Source organism: Anopheles moucheti, chromosome 2 (assembly GCF_943734755.1).
Source record: "Anopheles moucheti chromosome 2, idAnoMoucSN_F20_07, whole genome shotgun sequence".
Classification (NCBI taxonomy): domain Eukaryota; kingdom Metazoa; phylum Arthropoda; class Insecta; order Diptera; family Culicidae; genus Anopheles; species Anopheles moucheti.
In genome coordinates this window covers 32,568,807-32,588,581 of record NC_069140.1, presented here as the reverse complement: position 1 = coordinate 32,588,581, position 19,775 = coordinate 32,568,807, and the positions used below count along the sequence as shown (strand labels likewise).

General features: G+C 47.3%; 2 protein-coding genes across 3 annotated transcripts; both read right to left on the bottom strand.

Moving 5' to 3' along the window:
* Positions 1-5,782: 5,782 nt before the first annotated feature.
* LOC128307415 (uncharacterized) lies at positions 5,783-7,649 on the bottom strand. The gene is made up of 2 exons (XM_053045285.1): positions 7,359-7,649; positions 5,783-7,282 (listed from the first exon to the last, which is right to left on the bottom strand). The coding sequence occupies exons 1-2, from the start codon at positions 7,647-7,649 to the stop codon at positions 5,783-5,785; spliced, it is 1,791 nt and encodes a 596-aa protein (XP_052901245.1).
* Positions 7,650-7,844: 195 nt separating this feature from the next.
* On the bottom strand, positions 7,845-14,282 carry LOC128301862 (CLK4-associating serine/arginine rich protein-like). 2 transcript variants are annotated; one of them, XM_053038527.1, is made up of 8 exons: positions 13,965-14,282; positions 13,734-13,831; positions 13,164-13,345; positions 11,230-13,051; positions 10,967-11,117; positions 9,776-9,884; positions 8,563-9,649; positions 7,845-8,484 (listed from the first exon to the last, which is right to left on the bottom strand). In XM_053038527.1, the coding sequence occupies exons 1-7, from the start codon at positions 14,061-14,063 to the stop codon at positions 8,598-8,600; spliced, it is 3,513 nt and encodes a 1,170-aa protein (XP_052894487.1). In that variant the 5' UTR covers positions 14,064-14,282; the 3' UTR covers positions 7,845-8,484; positions 8,563-8,597. The 2 variants fall into 2 exon arrangements, with proteins under 2 accessions (XP_052894487.1, XP_052894478.1); XM_053038518.1 differs by having other exon boundaries at positions 7,845-9,649.
* Positions 14,283-19,775: the final 5,493 nt, after the last annotated feature.

Here is a 19,775-nt window from a genome sequence, read left to right as displayed (position 1 = left end):
AGCTAAACCGCTTCAGACCCGAAACAAGGTGCTCGACAATTAAGGGCAAAACAAGCGCACAAACATTGCGCCTCTTTCACAAGGTCATAACACTACCGTGGAGAATTTTCGTCGTCTGGTTGCTTCTTTAATCGGAACCGTGTGTGTGCGTGATTTTTTTGGCAACCGATCAATGTTGATGCAACGGACGGTCGGGGTTTAATTCACACCAGGGTGGCAGTGGTCGAGGGATATGATGATTTAATAAGTGGATAAAAGTACATTCCTCTTGTCCGGTGCGCGTTAGGGTACACCCACCCCGGGGCGCCCAGGTGTGTTCGATGGGGCGCAGCGGTGTTGGCCCGGAGTTGGCCTCAATCTTTACACACTAACGAGTGTGGTTTTGTCCAAATGTCAGCCCTATCGCGATCGTTGGCACGCGTCATCGTCGGGTGAAAACATGCGTTCTTTCGGTTGCTACATTCATTTATCATCAGCTTCCAACCCGGGTCAGCAAAGCATCTGCCATGCGCGAGAGAGATTATGCTTAGCACGCAGATAAGGACCGATGCGTTTATAGATGGAGCGGCAAGGCTTTTTAGCATTGATTTTTTTTTTTGTTTTTTGTCGAGCTTTGTGACCCACATTGAAGATTTCTTCACATTTTGCTAAAATGAGGGTAAAGAAAACGTTTAACTATCAGCTCTGTTACACTAACAAATCCTTCCATAAAACAATCCTTTTCTTGCGTTAGGATTTAAGTTTTGCCACCGCTTGTGCTGCGTTTTAATCACCATGTGAGGAAATCTTTGCAAGTTCGCGTCACATAGTGCCGCTTGATATTTTACATATGACAGTAACAGCAAAAAAACCTAAAACACCAATGCCTTCCAGTGTGGCATTTTATTTAATGCTTTTTCCTCATCGAAATCTATCAAACAATCAAACGACCCATCAAAAAACGGCAACAGAACAGGTTGGTGCACGGGTTCATCCCACCCCACCCCGGAGGTCGAACCGGAGCTTCAAGTGTGTGGCCAATTAGATCCATCCATATGGAGAGGTGTATTTTTTGTTTTGTTTGTTACACACGAGTTCGATAACGACGCGTAAACTTCTATCCATCGCCACAATCCGAACCATCGTCGATCGTACAGGGTGGTGTTGCAAACGGAAACGCATATCACGCCGAAGATGTGTGAGACCTTCAATCAACACAGCATCACCATCTGCAATGGGAGCTTTCAGGAACGGTGGAGGAGGAGGAAGGGGGAAGGAGGAAGGGGCGAGAGGAGTTTCATAATCATAAAACATCACTTGATCATCCCCCTTTGCCAGCAAAGTGTCTGCGTATCATCACAAAACTGACCTCGTTGGATTGGCTTTTAAAGGCACCGAAGTGTTCACCGTGCGCGTACGGAATGCAATTGTCACGACAGCCACCCAAACACCATCCGCAACGATTCTCAACTCAACCGTCAACATTAAGCAATCCGGCCACAGATGATCCCGAACAGCCAGGGATGCGACACCACCAGCATTGACACCGACAGACCCCAAAGTGTTCATCGAAATTAATTACATAATTTAACTGATCGAAAGATCGAGCATCGAGGGGGGGTGTGGGGGATTGTTTGGATCTCACGGTCCTTTTTTTTTGGCTGTTGCTTGGTGATGGACGGAAAATGGGTTGGGAAAAACAGCAAGCGGGAAGATGATCCTTCGCATTGCAACGATCGGTGGCATGCACACGATGTTCTCGGCAACATCAACTTGTGCGCGCGACAACGATTAATGTGTGTGTTCAAAACCAATCCACAACGATGGCACCGTTCCTTGCCGTGTCTGCAAACACACACGGGTTGAAAGGTTCACGGTGCGAAGGTTAGTGTGATTGTTGCGCGGTTACTCCTACGGTGGAACCGAACCGGGTGAATCGAACCCGATCCATGCTTTGCGCGAATCCACGCGCGTCTTAATTAATATTCGGATCGGTCGGACTGATAGTGGAACGTGAAAAGGAACAATAAGCATCGAAGCGGATATGTCGCACGGCAGAATGGGGAGACGAAGATTGACATTTTTATCACACAGCTCACAACAGGCCGATTGACGGTTGCGTAATCAATGCCCCCCCTCGCGCGGGTGGAACATTACGCGAATGGGAAAGCAAAGTGATGCGATGATTCTACGATACCCACCCACCAAATCCGTCCTACGAACCCCCCCCCCCCCCCCCCCCCCACCCCCGTGTTAGGGATCTCCGTTTGCATCCAGCCTCCACCGATGATCCAGAGTTCCTTTTGCACAATCTGTCAAAATACGGTCCCGCAACACCAAGCGGTGAAGTTACCGCAGATGGCAATAATGCCGATGATATAATCTCGCTCACTGTACACTGCTCACAGCTCGCAGTATAGCGACATTTCGTTGTCGCCCGGGATGTCGTCCCCAAACGCCAAAAAAGAACGCATCGCAGTGCATTGCGCGAGCGATCTATAACGATCGCGGGGCTTTGAATGTTTGATGTGCGGGTCCGGGGTTTGGAAGGGGAGATTGTGTACGGGTTTTTTTTTTAATGGAAAACCCATTGGCCAACCAAATGCGCCCTGCGTCTGGTCGATCTATTGTAGCTGCGTATCTATCACCGGATTGTAGTCTTGCAACAGGAGAGTAGTAAGCGGGAATACCATTACCGAGATGATCACACACCTTTTTTCACCCTCTTCGCCCGATTGAAGCACGAACCACTTTCTATTACTCTAACTCTGCACCACTTGTGGCTTGTGGCAGCAAGGGCAGGATGGCAGTTGGTACGATTGTCCAGGTTGATTCGAGGGGATGAATTAAATAATGCGCGCTGTATCCCGCACAATTGCCGCTCAAAAATCCCTTTCGAACGGCTATCAAAATGTCATTGCCCAATGTTTCCTGCCATTCCACTGACGTCACACCGTCATTTCCATCTGACGCGGGACTTGATTTTGCATATTACACCCTCGTCCCAATTGACGCACGTTTTGGGGCGCGGTTGACGGTTCAATTGGCCCACTTAAATGGCGCACTTTACGAACAAAAAAACGGAATTTTCCACCGAGCGGAAATTATCATATTTCGGGGGACATTTTCATGCTTAGGGGGGTGTGCCCAACACCCCCCGAAAAATCATCACGCACCACGGCCACGGCGTGGTGTCCACGGGTGACATTGCTTTGTTCTTGGTATTATGGTGCCTCATCCGTACGCAAAACGGCAGTCACAGCCTTCCCATCTCGGTGTGTGACCTCCGGCAACAGGTAACGCGCGTTGATGCGCGTTACTGTCAGCGAGCAACGGGCCTAGCCGCTTTCCATCCGCTGCGCCCGGTACCGCCCACATGGGGAGAAGGCGCTTGCTTAATTATGTGGTCGATTTCATTTTCTTGCCCTTGACTTTTTGCTGCGCCCGGTTCGCTTCTGTCTGGCCCGTGGACACCTTTAGGGCATTTGTGCTGCACTGACAGGAGCTTGATTAAGTCCGAGCCTTCGTACACTCGGTGGGATTCGATGGTTGCAGATGGACAACGAAATTTCCAACGAATGATTAACGTACCGTAGAAGCTACGATCTTACTCACCCGGCCACATCAAAGATCAATGACCAGCCAGCACACTGTCTCAGGGCATCGCTTTGTGGCACCCGGAAAAGGAAACCATAGACCCGCGTACGAGCTTCCATTGCGTTTTGGGTATAGTAACAGATAGCTAACAACAGCAAATTATCACCAACGATTCTCATCTTTTTCTCCATCTAGCCACCGTTTTTGCGATCACTTTGCACCTACGCCAATGATCGCAAGAATCATCACCATTGTTCTTTGGGGGGGTGGTGGTTTATGGGAACGCGGAACGAACGACGACACAAACAGGCGAACACAGCCCACCAAGAAAAGAAATGGCACAACATAAAACGATCAGCCCGCCGGGGAAGTTGTAACAAAAATTGACCATTTTCAAACGATACGATCGGTCCCGCACCTCATCAACACACTGCCGCCACGTGCTTGACGTTTTTTTCTGCCAGCGATGGGTTATTGTTTTTCGGGAACGGGCGTGTCACTACTGAGTGACCTATTTCGGGTTTATATTTTTCATTATTCCGCCTTCCAACAAAAATTAAACAGTGTGATCCACTTCCCAACCGCACTTCTGTGCTTTTCGGTATGAATTTGTATTTTTAAGGGTAATTTAAGATATGAAACACGTCTGATAGTTATGTAAATTGGTAGGTAGCAGCGTAGCCCGGTTGAGTAACACTTTGTAAAACACCTCAAAACACAGATAATTGTTTCGTTCGTGTTAGATACATCTAAATGTTTCATTGGTCAAGAGGAAGAAGTTACCTTATAATTATCTCACCGTAGCGCACATTAATATTATGTCAAAAATTTGTGTGAACCCTTATCAGCAATACACTTCATAAAGGTAAACTGTGTCACACGCACTAAATAAGGGTCTTTTTTATCAGATCCTCTTTGTCTGAGGCCTCACCTAGACGCTCCTACACTCCTATCCTTTATCAATTTTTATACTCCTTCTCGCTTCCTACGCCCCCGCTAACGATTCGCACTACGCGCTCCGCGGTTAGTCGTAACGACCCTTTAAATCATGCTATTACTTGCTTTAATCTTAAATTTCATAACTTTGATTTTAATTCATCTTTAACTTCCTTCCGGTCTAGGTTTACTTCCCAACGATACGGTTTAGTTGTTATATTATTAGCCATTAACTTAGTAGTTGTGTAGCCTTGTGGCAGAAGTAATTAAATTAATAAATAAATAAAAAAGGGTTGAATCCTCATTTCTCTTGGGTACTAGGTTAGCTTCCTTAATTACTTATAACCTTGCATTTCAGCACGTACTATCAAGAATTATTTGTATATTTGTATTTCACTAGTTCGCCTCATTGGGCCCCACAAGTCAGTTTCTTATATAGTAATATAGCGCAATGTTTCGCTCAAATCCAATGTCGGTAAATTAAAATCTTTTACTAAACAAAATTGTACAAACTGCAAATACTTGCTCAGTAAGATTCGTTAGCCGCATATGACGTATTGTGTATGGGCACAGAAAGCAAGCTTTTAGAGCGCAAATTCACATTTTTCGCAGCACTTTTCCAGAGATTCTAAACCTAACAATAAGCAACTAGTTGTGTAAGGCAAATCATTACCTGTTGACCATCTAAGTTTACTAATTGCGGACCGGGACATTTTTCTTTGGATGGACTCAATACGTTCTATCCAGCAATCGATGTAGCGACACCAAACAATCGTTCAATACTCTAACGTAGATCTTTAAGAGCTTTAATACTCAAAGGATCACGAAACTCGATTGTCATCTTACGAACCAAACCTAAAGTCCTATTGCCACTGCTTGACCTTCTCAGCGTGTTTGGTGTAAGACATTTTGTCGTCAAGTAAGATGCCACGATTATGTTTTCTTTGGAGTACTTCTGGTAACGAATGGACTAAACAAACGACAAACTTCAACGATTTTCCACCGAGAGTTGTTTTCCACTATTTTGTAACGTTAATATATAACGGCCGCTACTAAACCAGTAAGGCAATTGCTTTCAATGTTTTGTTGAAACTGCATGCGCCTCAACGAATGTCGATCTGACTTCTTTTATGCCTACTCCTTTCTTAAGAGAGGCTAGAAATGCCAGACTTGTCAGGTTACGGTGATAACAGCATGATCAGAAATTCTAGCTTCTAGAGGCGTTTGTGCCAAATTGAGATAAAATCATCCATCGTATCTTCCAGACTACCTAAGCATAATATTTGGAATTCTTTGCTTTTGAATTCCCGGCACGTTTCTTCATTTTCCCACGCACCTTTCGGAACTGTCGTCTTTTACGAAACATCCCTACCAACAAGCTCTGTACTACCTCCACTACGAACACACCAAACGATACCACCCAACCAATGCTAGCACAGATCCACACCGACATCAAATGGCCAAACTCTAACGAACTTTCCGTTCCGACGTGTGAGTTCTTGCTCGGTTGCAAATATTGCTCGTACTGTCGATAATACAGCCGCATCAGGCCAGCCTCATACATGCGCTGCAGATACACCGCAACCAAATCGGTCAAAGTTGAGCCACGTGCAAAACTGTACGCCAGATAGTTATAACTTGCTAGCATTTCCGGTACAATGTATGACCCCTTTCTACCACTAACGGTATCGACGTTAACGTTTTCATTTATCATGTAAGAAGCGTGTGCAAAACTGTCCAAATGAGCACACCGGCTGGTGAACTCGGCACACACCGCACTGTTTACGCCCCGCTCGACGATACGATCCCTAATGCGCGGTTCAAGGCCTGCTAGAAATTGGCTGTTTCCCTCCTCCAGCCGAATTGGAGTGTTCGTAGCGAAAAAGTCGTCTAACGTACGCGCATCCGGCAGAAAACGGTGCGTTAGAAAGAAGGACGTCACCTTCGCGAGATATGCCTCGATCAGAACGAAACACATTACCGCGAAACTAATGCGGTAGAACGATCGGATGGGGCTGTTGAAGCTAAGCTGCCGCATCAATGCCCCAACTAGGGGACAGCATTTCAATGCTTCTTTCGAAAGGTTTATCAACACCGCACACGCGATGATAAACCACCATACGTCGGACGAGAAGGGACGCAGCAGCGATTGCGTCAAATCAATGCGGGCAGAGCGCGGAGCAACCAAACAGTAGTACGTGTAGTCGGGAATGTACACAACCGGTAAGGTGCCGACAACCACGTGCCTGCGTGTGAGCATCGTGTCCAGCTTCATCCGGTGCAAACGACTCATAATATTCGCTATGTCTCTCTCGCTATCTACCGTTTGCTCCACGATGTGCACCTTCAGAACACACCCGATTCTCTCCATTACAGTGTGAAAGATGCTGATATCCACACCACGGAACTGTCCTCCACCTTCGCGGTGGGTGTACGGGAAGGCATGTATTGCCTGTCCGTAGATTTCGAATGTGTTATTACGCAGCAGTCCACGATTCCACTCAAATGCTGGCCCGTGGGTAAGTGGACTGGTCATGTAGTAAACTTTCGACGCGAAATACAACGTGTAGTGCAGTTCTTCCGTATGACGAATTCCAGTCACGCCCCAGTATACGATGTTGTGCGTAGCGAAAAATGAACCAAGGTTGACGGAAATGGCCACATTTCCCTGCGACAGGTAAGCATCATCAACCAGCACGAGATATTTGCCGTTTCGGATGATTCTGGTAAAGTCGCGCATCATCCTCTTCAGTGCAGTGAACATAGAGTCCTGAAAAGGAACAGAAGAAAAACGGACTGTGTTGATCAAGGGCTTTGCTAACACATACTCCCATCCAACCACTTACCTGTGTGCTACAATCTACGTATACAACCAGCAAACATGTCTCGGCTGGTGTGCCGATGGAAACGCCACTCTGTAGGATCACTTTGGGATAAGGCAGCTCGAGGTACCACCGATAGGGAGCGAGCCTTTCCATCCCAACTATGTACAATGTTCTCGAATTGTGCATAAAGCATTCGTGGATGAAGGAAACGATCGATTCTGGTGCTGGAGGAACGTGCGATGGAAGGCTTATCGTAGCTTTCGCTACAACTGCACCGACTAACCATGCCAGTAAAATGTTAATCCACCGCATTATGCGCTCCTGATACAACTGAGTCGTATTGAGAAACAACCCCAGGTACCCGTTACACCTGGGTGGTTACATGCAGCTAATTAATTCTACGGGGAATTTCTAATTGCTCTATCCAGTCTATTGACTTTATGAATTGCAGACATTTCGGAAGAAGATAATTTTACACAAACGATATTTAATAACCCTTCTGCTGTATTATGTATACCAGAGAGGTGAAAAATTGTAAGTGCAGTTCTTTTATCGTTGACAAAAAGGAAACACAATCGCCAGCTGTAGAAACTCATTTCCCTAACGCCCTCCACGCTCCAAAAGCTCCAACGAGCGGGGATGCTAATTGCAGCTGTTACCTGAATCCGTCTATTATTATGCCTTAGGATGTATAAAAACGAGGTGTTGATGTTGTAGGCGTGGGTGATAATGTATGTATGTAACAAACGCACAATCAAGCGATACAAATCTTGCTGTTGTAAGGATATTTGGCGGCGACACTTGATCGGTAAACGTAACGCTCAACAACAGGTCTAATCTGACATGCCTGATATACAAGTACTCCGCGCCGGAACCAACGGAGTTGTAGACAACGTATGTGCAACAGAGTAAATGTTCTGAGACACGGCCCTTGATATACGATAGTTATTAAGCCACTAAAGAAGAAGAGTAAAATGTACGATAGCTGCATCAAACTAGCTACCCCGATCGAATGAGAGTTGCTTTGGCTTTAATGAACGCTTTTTCCACAAGCAAAGCGATGGCAGTATCGTTTCAGCAACTCGATAAAAACCGGCAAAAGCAGACCGTCTTCTAGTTTGACGCACCCATCATGCGTACGGTAATGCTGAGGTAAGACGTTACGAGATTTGTAAGCAATAGGAACAGAAAATAAATGGCAACAAATAAAGAAATAATAACAAACCTGAAGAGGTTTGCAACATAGTGGAAAGCTGGATGTCAGTAGTCTACCAACTTCTTCAGCGGTTTCGGCGAACGATTCGACTGCCGGGTGGAAGCTACATTCCCGGACCCACTGCTACCACCATTCCCTCGGGTCGTTGGCCGCTCCGAGGATCGCGATCGACGTCCGCGTGATCCAGAGCGTGAACTTCGACCACGGTAGCGACTTCCACCACCGTAACCCGACTGCTGTCCCTGTCCGCCCCCACCGTAACCACCCTGGTAGCGATCGTAATCACCCCTCGTACGGCTGTAATCCGTTCGACGGCCTCTACCACTCGCGCCCGGATTTTGTCCCGTATCGCGCGATGTCAAACGGTCGCGTGATTTCGATCGCGTTCGTTCGTATCGCGATGCTGGTGGCGATCTTCGTCGATTACGATCATCAAACCGACTACCGGTCGACGTGGCACCTGCACCACCGCGGCGTAGATTCATCGACGGCGACATCCCGCCAGCCGCACCACCGTATCCTCTCGATGTCGATGTGCTACCAACGCTCTGTGCCGGTGAATCACGACGCCTCAACCGCCCACTAATGTCGCCACCGTACGAGCCAGGGCCGGTATGGTCGCCCGATTGTGTGCCGAAATTAGACGCACTGCGCAGCACCGGTTTTCGCTCGATGACGACACTGTTCCTGTAACCACCGGAACCCACGGGCGGACCACCGCCACCAGCCGGTAATGATGGTGGAGGCCGGGAATGCAATGCCATCTTCGGTGGTGGAACCGACGTTAAGGGAGGAACTAACAATGGCAGTCTTCGTGGTGATGTGGCACCATCCTCGCCGGGTGGCTGATCAAACCGTTGCTTTTGCTGCGGCTGTTGTGGCTTGCTGCCCGCATCTTCGCCCTCGTCCGAGCTGCGTTCTTCCTGTGAGCTGTGCGATTTGCTATGTTCACTCTCCGGTGTACCGTACTTGTGACGCAGCTCACGTTGCCGACGCCTCAGCTTCAGTGCTAGTTCGCGCATCTCATCGTCACGTTCCTGCTGCTGCTGAATCTGCCGCTCCACTTTCTCGGTTTCAGCCTTCTTGTCCGCTTTGTCTGCAGGAAGAAAGGCACATATTCCCATGATTATAAGGCAGTCGCAACTATGCACGTACGTCCAGCGATCGGTATCTCTGGGGAAGACGCAAACGATGTAATCTGCTGCTCTCGATACGAACTCACATTGTTTGTTCAGCAGGATCTGCATTTTGCGCTTCAGGCGATCGCGAGGGTTAATCGACTTCGATGTAAGACCGGCGGTGCTACCAGTGGTACTAACCCCCGTACCGACCTATAATGGGTTAGAGAGCGCGAATTTTTGCAACGCGTTCGTGTGGAGAAAGAAAATAAAACGATAGAATAGTTAAACGGCCACTGTACAATCGGGTGGTGTAGCGGGTTATGCGATGACATGATATAATGTGGTGACTTATGAGGAATCATTAAAATCTGTGTGGATGATGGGAAGTTGTGTAATGTGTGTGTATGTGTGTGAGTGTATGTGATTGAGTGTGTGTGTGTGAGTGTATTTGGTGTGTATGAGGTGGACATAAGGTTTCATGTGTGATGGAATGCATGATATACCACTTTTCACTACTTCGGATGATGAGAAAAGCCCTTTTTAGAGGTTTACCACTTAAAATGGATAATAAACAGCCACTAGCTCATCACCTAGATCTACATTATCTTAATTGCTATTTAGACTACGATTAAGTCTTTCTATATCAGGATAGATAAGATTTGGAATAGAATTTTCGACTAGGATCGTTTTATGGTCGACGATCACTTAAAACATATCTCATGCTTTGGGGAAGTTTAACCATTCCACAGATCGAGTTGGCATCAACTATGGGTAACTCAAGTCACAAATAGTCGAACATAGCGTTTGGGCTGATCTACAGCGTCATGCTTAAGTGTTCGGTCACGGAATTCACGAAAGGTTAAAACCGGAATGTCAGCTCGACTAGCCACCATTAACAAGGGTTCCTCCTTTACACTTAAAATACTTATTAAGCTCAGAAGCAGAAGTCTCCTTAGAAGATATAAGGAGGGGGCAAATCAGCAGTTTAAAAAATTATTGCCAAATAAACACCTACGAACAAATTAACCTAACACTTTGACAACGCTACGGGATACATTCCAGAGCCACCAAGGCATGCGCGTATCCGACGATTTCCCCGTCTTTCACCCACTCTCCCTCTTTCTCTCTCTCTCACTCTAGCCAGACAACGCCATACGATACGCCGCCAAAAAAAAACAATCACACACACACGCACGCACGCATCTGGTGGAGGCAGGCGGAAGGCAGTTTTGGTGGTGGTATTCGGAACGATTCGGATTATTGCGGTATCGATTTGAGTTATTCTTACTGACTTTGGATTCGGGAACGCTGGTGCCACCAGTGACCGTTTTACCAAACCTTAACGATGTGCTACCACCGCCAGCACCGGTCGGCGGTACACCGGATTGTTCTACAGGGTCCGGTTTTTCCTGCTTAATCTGCACCGTCGTGTCGAAGGTGGATCTGAAGAAAGATAATGGATTGTTTGTAAGAGTAAGCGCAACCAGGAGGACAGTCATAAAAGGTATGCAAAATGACAAACAAAATGAACGAATACGCTACACGTTACACTCACTTAATGACGCTTCCCGTGCTCGGCGTATCATCTGCTCTGGTAGAATCGGTAATTTGTAGCGCAGGTACGATTGTTGGTTTTCGATCGTCACCATTCGTATCCTCCCCAGATGTGCTCGCTTCATCGCTTGAGCTTTCATCGCCCCTTCTTCGCCCGTAGTACCGTTTAATAGGCACTTCCGGTTCCGGTTCAATCAGCGCCAGTACCGGAATAGGTTTCTTTTCATCCACCGTACTTTCCGTAGCTACCGGAAGCGGAGGAGGTGGTGGAGGCGGAAGTGATCCTAGAAGTGACGGCGGCACAACAAGCGATGGCTTTTCCTGTGCAACTATCGTAGCAGTCGGCATCAGGGGTATTGGCTTTTTGGCTTTACGCGAAGAATCGCTGTCCGATTCGGGGCCTGATCTTCGTTTCGCACGCGACGCTTGGGAACGCCGTACTGGCGTTCGGGAGCGTGATCGCGACGATGAGGTAGATGATGAAGTAGAAGATGAAGATCGGGAGGGTGTGTTCTTGCGTCGGTTTGATGATTGCCCAACCGGATACCTTCGTCTCGGACTCCAGCGAGATGCTTTCGAACGAGTGCGCGATCGAGACCTTGATCGCGAGCGTGACCGTGATTTCGAGCGCCTCCGGTATCGAGAATAAGTAGACCGAGCTGTACCACGGCCACCGCTTCTGGATCGCGATCGGCTTCTACCAGCTGCGGCACTTCTCAAGCGTCTTCGACTTCTGCTACGACTACGATTACGACTTCGACTACGACTGCGGCTACTGCTGGAGCTCCGTCGCCGGCGCCGACTTCTGCCCCGGCTGCGACTGCTGCTTCTGCTGCTACTTCTGCTACTTCGACCCCCCCGTCCCCCACTGGCCGCCGATCGCTGATACTGCACCGGTGGCTTACGATCGCTCTCCTTCGTTTGCTGTGTTTTCAACTTTTCCAAATTCTGTTTCACCTTGTCCGCGTAGCTCAACGGGCCACTCGCTTCCGCACCGGCAGTTCCCGCACGCAATCGAGCCGCCTTGGACGTGCCAGCAATTCCACCCAGCGTGCTCATTTCACGCGTAAACCCGAACGAAATCTTCCCATGCGGCTGCAGCTCTTCTTCCCCACCGAACGAGGTGATGTACGTTATCTTGCCCGAATTTACCGGCGAAGGTGACCGCGAGCTATCGTTCGCTTCAACAAATGTGCGCGGTACCAGCTCCTCTTTGGCCGCATAACTCGGAGGACTTAACGGGCGTCCAGCAACCTTCCGTTCGCGTTGAGCCCGTCGCTCCCGACGACTTTTACGCCCACTGAACATAATTTTCTCCTGCTCCTCTTCCCGGGCCATCCGCAGTGCGTCCGCTTCGTCGGCATCCTTCGTTAGAAACGAGTAGAAATCATTGCTCTTCATACCGTACTGTCGCCCGCATGCATTCAGCTCATGCGCCTGATTAGTGCCGATTTTGTTTATATCAATCGACACATCCATATCCAAATCCGAGTCCGAATCATCCTTCATGCACTCATCGAACCGAGCGGCTGCCGGTCCACTCGAGCTAGCTAACGGAGCTGATGATTCGGAAGCTTTTTCGATCGCTGTTATGGACTGTGCGAACGGTACGCTTGCTGTTCCGATACCACCAGATACAAGGCTCGATCCTGAGCCACCCGGGACCGTTTCCGTTTCCTCGTACGTATAACCGATGGCTGCACCGGCGGAAGATTTCTTTTTAGCTGCAGCAGCTGCCGCCTTCGTTTCCGCCTCGATCTGTGCATTCACTCCGAACTGTTCCTCGAGGTACAATTGATGAAGATACTTTTCTTCAACAATACCTACAAAAAAAAACAGGTTTAATAAAGATCAACTCGCAAAACAAGAAACGCATTTGGGTGTAATGGATGTGGCGTTTTCTGGATTCCTTCTTTTGGATTCATAGTTACCCACCGAGAAATTCGTTCTGTGCCAACACTCGGTATCGCTCATAATTCATCGCACGTTCGTCCGTATCATCCTCTTGCTGGTCGGGCTGTTCTGGATTGGTGCGTGGCACCGGCGGTATATAGTCTAGATGCGCACGCACATCAAACCGATCGATCAGATTATCCTTCTGGCCCTGCCACGGCATCCTGCGAACGACGAACGAAGCACAAAGTCGGACATAAAACAAACCGCCCCTTGTAGTGCCATCTTAATATCTTTTTCTTAGTCGCATTTTTAGCATCCCATCTTACAAGGATTCATTGCAAAGGAACAGGATAAGCGTTCGCTACAGAATATGTCTCCGTCCAATGGACAATTACGTTGCAATTACGCGATTGTGCAGGGGAACAAGGTAAACAGGAAATGTATTGCAGTTTTACTGAGGTGTCCCAGGAACCGGATGGGTGTGTGATTCCGCGGGTGGAAAAAAGAAGTGTAAAAGGAACAAGAAAGGGCCAGGAAATGCGGTACAAGAAAACGGTACAAAGATCCCAGGGAGAACCATCGCTCCCTGTCGCATTGAATATCACTTGCATGATTGCAGGATTCTCGGCAGCTGTCGCGACGCTGGCATCCAGGTGTATTTTGCCTTTGCGTCCATGCACTTGAAGGAACTGCGTCGGGTCGGCTTTCTGTATTCCCCGATGGTCCGATGATGGTGCCCCGGCGATAGAAGCAGCATCAAATGGAAAAAAGGAAAATGGAAATTCAATCAGTACAAGGTCAACGCTAAGAGGGTCGGAACCGGTTCCACGTCATACATACAATACGCTCGTAAAAGTCCTGCCTCCGTTCGGCCCTCTTCCGATAATCGACCAGCATGCCGCGGATCTTCTTTTCCTGTTTGCGCGCTTCGTGCCACATTTTGATGCTTTGCTAAGTGTGCTTCCTTTCTTTTTTGCGCAGACGATCTGTTCTTCCGCTTCCGGTGTACCTTTTCTGCCAAATTTAACCAATGCTAAATATCGTTCCTGTTCTTTGCAAGCAATTGTGATATCCACGTTAATTCCACGAGCGTTCTTCGTGTCCCAGTTACACATCAATTAGGAACTATCTACCTTATCAGATTCCCGTAAAACTTAACTGTCCCTGTCCCCCCTTTTGGCACAATATCATGTAACTGGGATTCTGTTTTACAACCCACTATCCCTAATCTACAACCGGCGTTTTTTTCTACAACTTTCATTCAGACTACGCGACACGCTGAGATCCACCACCGGACGCCGGCTATCCAATTCGATTGCTACAAACCACCGCTCCACTTGAGAACACCGATATGTTCACTTTAATTAAAACCATGTATTCAACACATTTTCGCGTTACATTTTGTCACGAGGCTAGGAAAAAGATTGTTTTTCAGCCAACAAATAGCGCACAGTTTTCTTCGAATGCGGCAAAACGAATGCACAACCTTTTTTGTTGTGCTTGCTTGTTTGACAGCCGTGGTTTGACAGTTCTCAAAGGCCTCACCTAAGCGATGGCAGCGCCAATGCAGCGTGTGGTGGATAATAACACAACTAGCAGAAATGGCGCCAAAACAACCGAAAAGTGCTGCAACCTCATGCGTGCGTTTTGCTGGCTAAATTATTCTAATTACACCAATGCATTCAGTAAATCGTGCTATACAGTAATAATTTAAGTCTAATGTAATTATTCAAATTTATTAAAACCCCCAAGGAACTGCAAGTACATGCATGTGCCAAAACCGGGCACCATTTACTTTACTTCCCCCGGGCTTAGCACCTCTCCCATATCTGAGTGGGAATGAATATTGATCGTCAAAGAGGAAAAGTTGGTGCCTTCACTGCTTACAATCTGTCCCGCAGAAGATACATCGCTTGTGGAATAAACACCAGCGGAGAATGAAGCTGACGCCACATCCGGCTCTGAATAATATTCGTTTTCGGATACGATCAGCGTGCTGTCTTCCCCGGCATCATCAGATTCATCAGACATACTTTTGGAAGAAGAATGTACAAGCCCAAGCGAAGACCCCGAACCGTAGCTGTTCCGATCGTTCAAATTTCCCTGTAATGATAGCAAAAACTTTTGAGCTGCTTTCTTCACGGTTTCGTCCCTGTCTGCTCCAGCGGACGATGGTGGTCTCCCGTTGCTGCCAAGTTGATAAATCTTCCGAATCGTTTTAGCGTAACGTGGATTATGTTCGAGTATAGCTCGCTGAAATTGCTTATGATCATACGGAGGACTCGTCATTGGCCGCAACGCTGGCTCCTCGAATGTGCTCTGACATCCAAAACATTCGCATGACCTTGATCGCAAGGATGACGATTCGGGGCAAGCCGGCCCACGCTGTCTTGGGAAAACGTCTACGCTTGCACCAATGTTATCGACATTCTGCGCTATCGTTGTTACCTTCGAGCTTGCCTGGGCAATCTTCGCGATGTTGTCCTTAAGCACATCTAGATTTTCGGTCAATTCATTGGAAATTTTCACGCTCTGTGATTGGACCTCGAGGGCAGACTTCCAAATGCGTAGATTCTTCAAAAAATTCCCCGTCGAACAAGCGTTGGAAGCAGTTTCGCCTTCAGATTCAGATGATTCGTCCTTTGCACGTCTTGAAGGTGGACTGTGAAGTGCCGGAATGCTGCATACTTCAAGCAAACTTCGTTGACATTGTACACTTGTTGGTAGTTGCTTCACATGTTCAGTCTTTGGGGACTTCGAGTCCGATGTTTGCAGGGTATCTTTGTTCACGTGTTTGTTCAAATTTAAAAGCATTCTTATATCGTCTTCGCCGAGATCATCTTCAGTATTAGAGCTGCTAGAATCGCCATCGAAAATATCAAATAATTCCTCAGTGCCCTGCTTAGACGGAACTCTCGGGCGATTCATATTTATGAATGGATCTAAATATTTGTTGGGTTTGTTGCTGTGTCTGATCAATTTACGAGCCGACTTCGGTACACGTATCTGAGGCAGCTCACGAGGTTTAGTTTCCCGATAACTGGAAGCTTTAGAATCTGAGTCACTTGTTTCAACTTCGAAACGGATTTTTGGATCATCTTCCACGCACGATTTTGACGATTCCTTACCAACTACCTTCTGCGCCTTATCCGTTACAATAGGAAGTTTTTCGTTTGGTGCAGTTTCTTTCGCGTGTTTTGCTTCTCCTCGTTTCAACTCCACGTACAATACGTTGCTATTAGGATATTCGTCGTATGGTTTATCCTCGTCCTTTAAAATCGCAATGTTTCCGGTGTTTTGTACTTTCAAATTTGCATCCCAACGCCCTTTAATGGAGACACCAGGCAGGACATGACTAGTGAAGCCAAGCGTTTCTACAGCACTATCAGCAGGCTCCGTCGTCTTCTCCGCAGACGGCGATTCTTCGATTCCAGGACTGTCTTTTTCAATTCCTCCGTCCTCTTCGGCCACATGTTCCAATTCCTCCGTCGCACGCTTTTCTGACTGCATCTGTACAAACCGCTCAAAGAGCAGCTTGAACTGGCTGTCCGAAAACGTTCGACCCGGGGCCTTTACTTGCTTACTGGGAGTTGAAGCAGGAGCTGTAGAGGGAGGAGCACGTGATTTCACCGCCGGCCGTGGACGTAACTCACCCGCACTCGAACACTTTGCTGATCGGGCAGTCGCTGGTTGGACAACCCGTTGCACATTCGTTCTCTTTGCCACGGTACGAGGCGAAACAAAGTTCACATTGGTTCCAATACTGCGAACTTCGGGTGCGGTTGCTATGGTGATTTTGTTGTTCAGTTGCGCCGCTTGATCGGACAGCACACACGACACATTGTCCGGCACGTCTTGCGTCACCGTAAATGCACTTTGATTTCTGACCGGGTGCACCCACGGTGCGTCTCGAACACTGCTCTTGTTCGGTTCCGGCTGCATCCAAGCCCTGGGAGTCGACACCTTCTTGTTGGAACGCTCAGCCGGTTCACACTGTACGCCATGCTCATCAAACGATACGATAGTTTTTCTCGTTTCGCGAACGAATTTGCGCGCGTACACAATCAGATCCTCGATGTCCGTCTTCTTGACCACGTTCGACTCATTCTCGCAGTCACGCGTAAACGATTGCACCGCAAGGGTCGCTTGCTCACCAAGAAAATCGATCTCATCGTAAAGCTCCTTAAATCCCAAGCGCAACGCATCGAGCGGGTGATCTTGCATGTTTTCGTCCTCTACCGACGGTGTGAAACACTCCTCTTCGTCTCGCATCTTGAACGCTAACTGCAACGAATGCAAAAGAGTCCTGTGCAACATTCGCCTGGGCACACTAATGACGGCAAACCAACCGGTTGCTAGGATACCCGCCCAAACAACGCGCGCTGTTCGCTATGCTTGGATGATTCGGTGCGCACCGTATATCGGGGGGATGGATAAATAAGAATTGCACAATGAAACACACAAACGAAACGCTTAGCTTGTCGATAGATTATGATCGTAGACTTTTTTATATAATGTTTATTTGTTTTCCATTTCGTCAATATATTGGTTCACTATTTACAAAAAAAAACGTTCGCAAGATCGCATCAATAGTTAGTTACCTTGCCCAATGTGCTGTCTAAGAACTTCACTTGCCCTACATAGTTTACAAGTGTTTCTGGGGCTTACATATCGCTACGGGTCTTACATGCCCGGATGGGATGAAGCGGTGTAATGTCTCAATATGTACCATACTTCCAATGCGCATCGCGGCCATGTTTTTACTCCGTACTTATAGCACTTGTGTCGAATATATGCTTGGGGTATTATTCCAGTACAATCGTTAATGGACGATACCGTAAAGAAGCTACAGGGTTCGTCACACATGATCCTTCCAATCCCAGCTATCAGGTAATCTTCATTGTCATCGGGACATACTCGCTAGTAAAGTCACGATCGCAATCGCGAACGCGGGGATCTGCAATCGTCCTTCGTCGGAACACTGCAACGGAAAAGCGCACACATAGGCGGCCAAACTTCCCGTACGCTTCCACAAAGGTGAACGATCGTTTCCCCTTTTTGGTTTTCTTTGTTTTGTTTTACAAGTATGTACAAATATGGCGAGTGTTGTGTTCCAATGTGACGAATGCGACGTGTCTTACGGTGGATGGATGGCGATCTTGTTCACACCAGATCACGATCGCACCTTCACGGCACGTGTCGCATCGTCGGTTTTGCTTAATTAAATGTACAAATGGAAAAACGAAATGAAACAACTTCATCTTGCACGGGTTGTTGCATGCACCCGTCCTCTTCCGCTCTCTCTCTCTGTGTGTGTGCACGCTGGTTTTTTTAATGGCAATTCTGAATTGAATACTTTCCGTTTTTTTCACAGGACAGAAACACGAGGGACTGAAACAGTGGATGGTTGGAAAATGCAGTACGCAGTGTTCCCGTTAACGTGAAGTTAGAGATTCTCTCCTTAACGAAACAAGTATGTCACTTCGGACGCTATAGGCTCTGTATGTAGTACCTTCGTGGTGTGGTTTATAGTAATGCTTAACGTGTTAACTGCTCCCCGTCCCATTGTTACTACTACATGCTGCATTAGGTTTGCTTGGCAACAAACAAAAAAAAAACTAACAAACGCTGACCACACACCATCCGGCGACATTCCGGTTTTACCGAATGCTACCCCCTGACGATCGGTCTGCTATTGGGTAACGAAAAACGGAACAATTCTTATACAAGGAGAAAGTAATACGCCACGCCATACAATCTAAAATTGCTGTCTAAATTCAAGGAAACGCATTGCTGTTCTATCATGTACTCTTCTATAGCAAAAACGAAACCTGCAAGCTGGTACACGATGTCACTTAGCGGATAGAGACATTTGCGGACGTTCTAAACCTTAACACAATACATAACTTCTGCTACACGATCGATTCGCTTAACTTCACGGGGCGCACGGCACAATTATATTTCTTATAGCAACTATCAAGTTAACGATTTGCATAAGGGTTCTAATATGGCTGTAGTGGGGGAAAGGAGAGCAGAAATAAAGGAACGGTCACAAGGAAAACATAAAAACTGCTCCGGATGTAACATCCCAGCGTAGTTCATTTTCTACGGTTATTACGGTATTGCATCTCACAGCTTGGAGCTATGAGAAATGGCCAAGAAGACGATTAGGTGGGGGAGAGAAAACGCTTTTTTTTCAACAAACAATTCAAGCTACGTATGCTGCCGTCTGCAGTATTAAACGGTTGATTTGGGGGAGTTCCTATGTGTTCGCCAATTCACTGTATATATGTCCTACTACTACGCCGTGTAGGCCGATCAATAAACTATCTAGCAAATTTTAAAACCGATACCGGTTGGTTGGAATAATTCTCTCACATGATGGTAATAACTCAAATCCATACAAACAATGTGCGATACATTTTCTTTTGTTTTTGCTGAACCGTTGTTTGGCTCTGTTTCACTGACTCAACGTTTATGCTATCTCGGGGCTATAAATTGCAAAATGTGTCCATTATTTTGGGCGCCTTTTATCCTTTTGCCAATTTCCATTTCCCTTGCATTATGTTCCGATACTGGGGGTTATGCGCTAATGCTAAAAGATTTGTCGTCTGACATGCCTAATATATGGAGGAGCACTACTAACTTCGC

Coding starts and splice junctions, on each gene's coding strand:
- LOC128301862 (XM_053038518.1), bottom strand. CDS start 14,063: ATGTGGCACGAAGCGCGCAAACAGGAAAAGAAGATCCGCGGCATGCTG. Junction 11,118..11,229: donor AGCACGGGAAGCGTCATTAA/GTGAGTGTAACG, acceptor ATCTTTCTTCAG/ATCCACCTTCGACACGACGG. Junction 9,650..9,775: donor GATCCTGCTGAACAAACAAT/GTGAGTTCGTAT, acceptor TTCTTCCTGCAG/ACAAAGCGGACAAGAAGGCT.
- LOC128307415 (XM_053045285.1), bottom strand. CDS start 7,649: ATGCGGTGGATTAACATTTTACTGGCATGGTTAGTCGGTGCAGTTGTA. Junction 7,283..7,358: donor ACGTAGATTGTAGCACACAG/GTAAGTGGTTGG, acceptor GTTCCTTTTCAG/GACTCTATGTTCACTGCACT.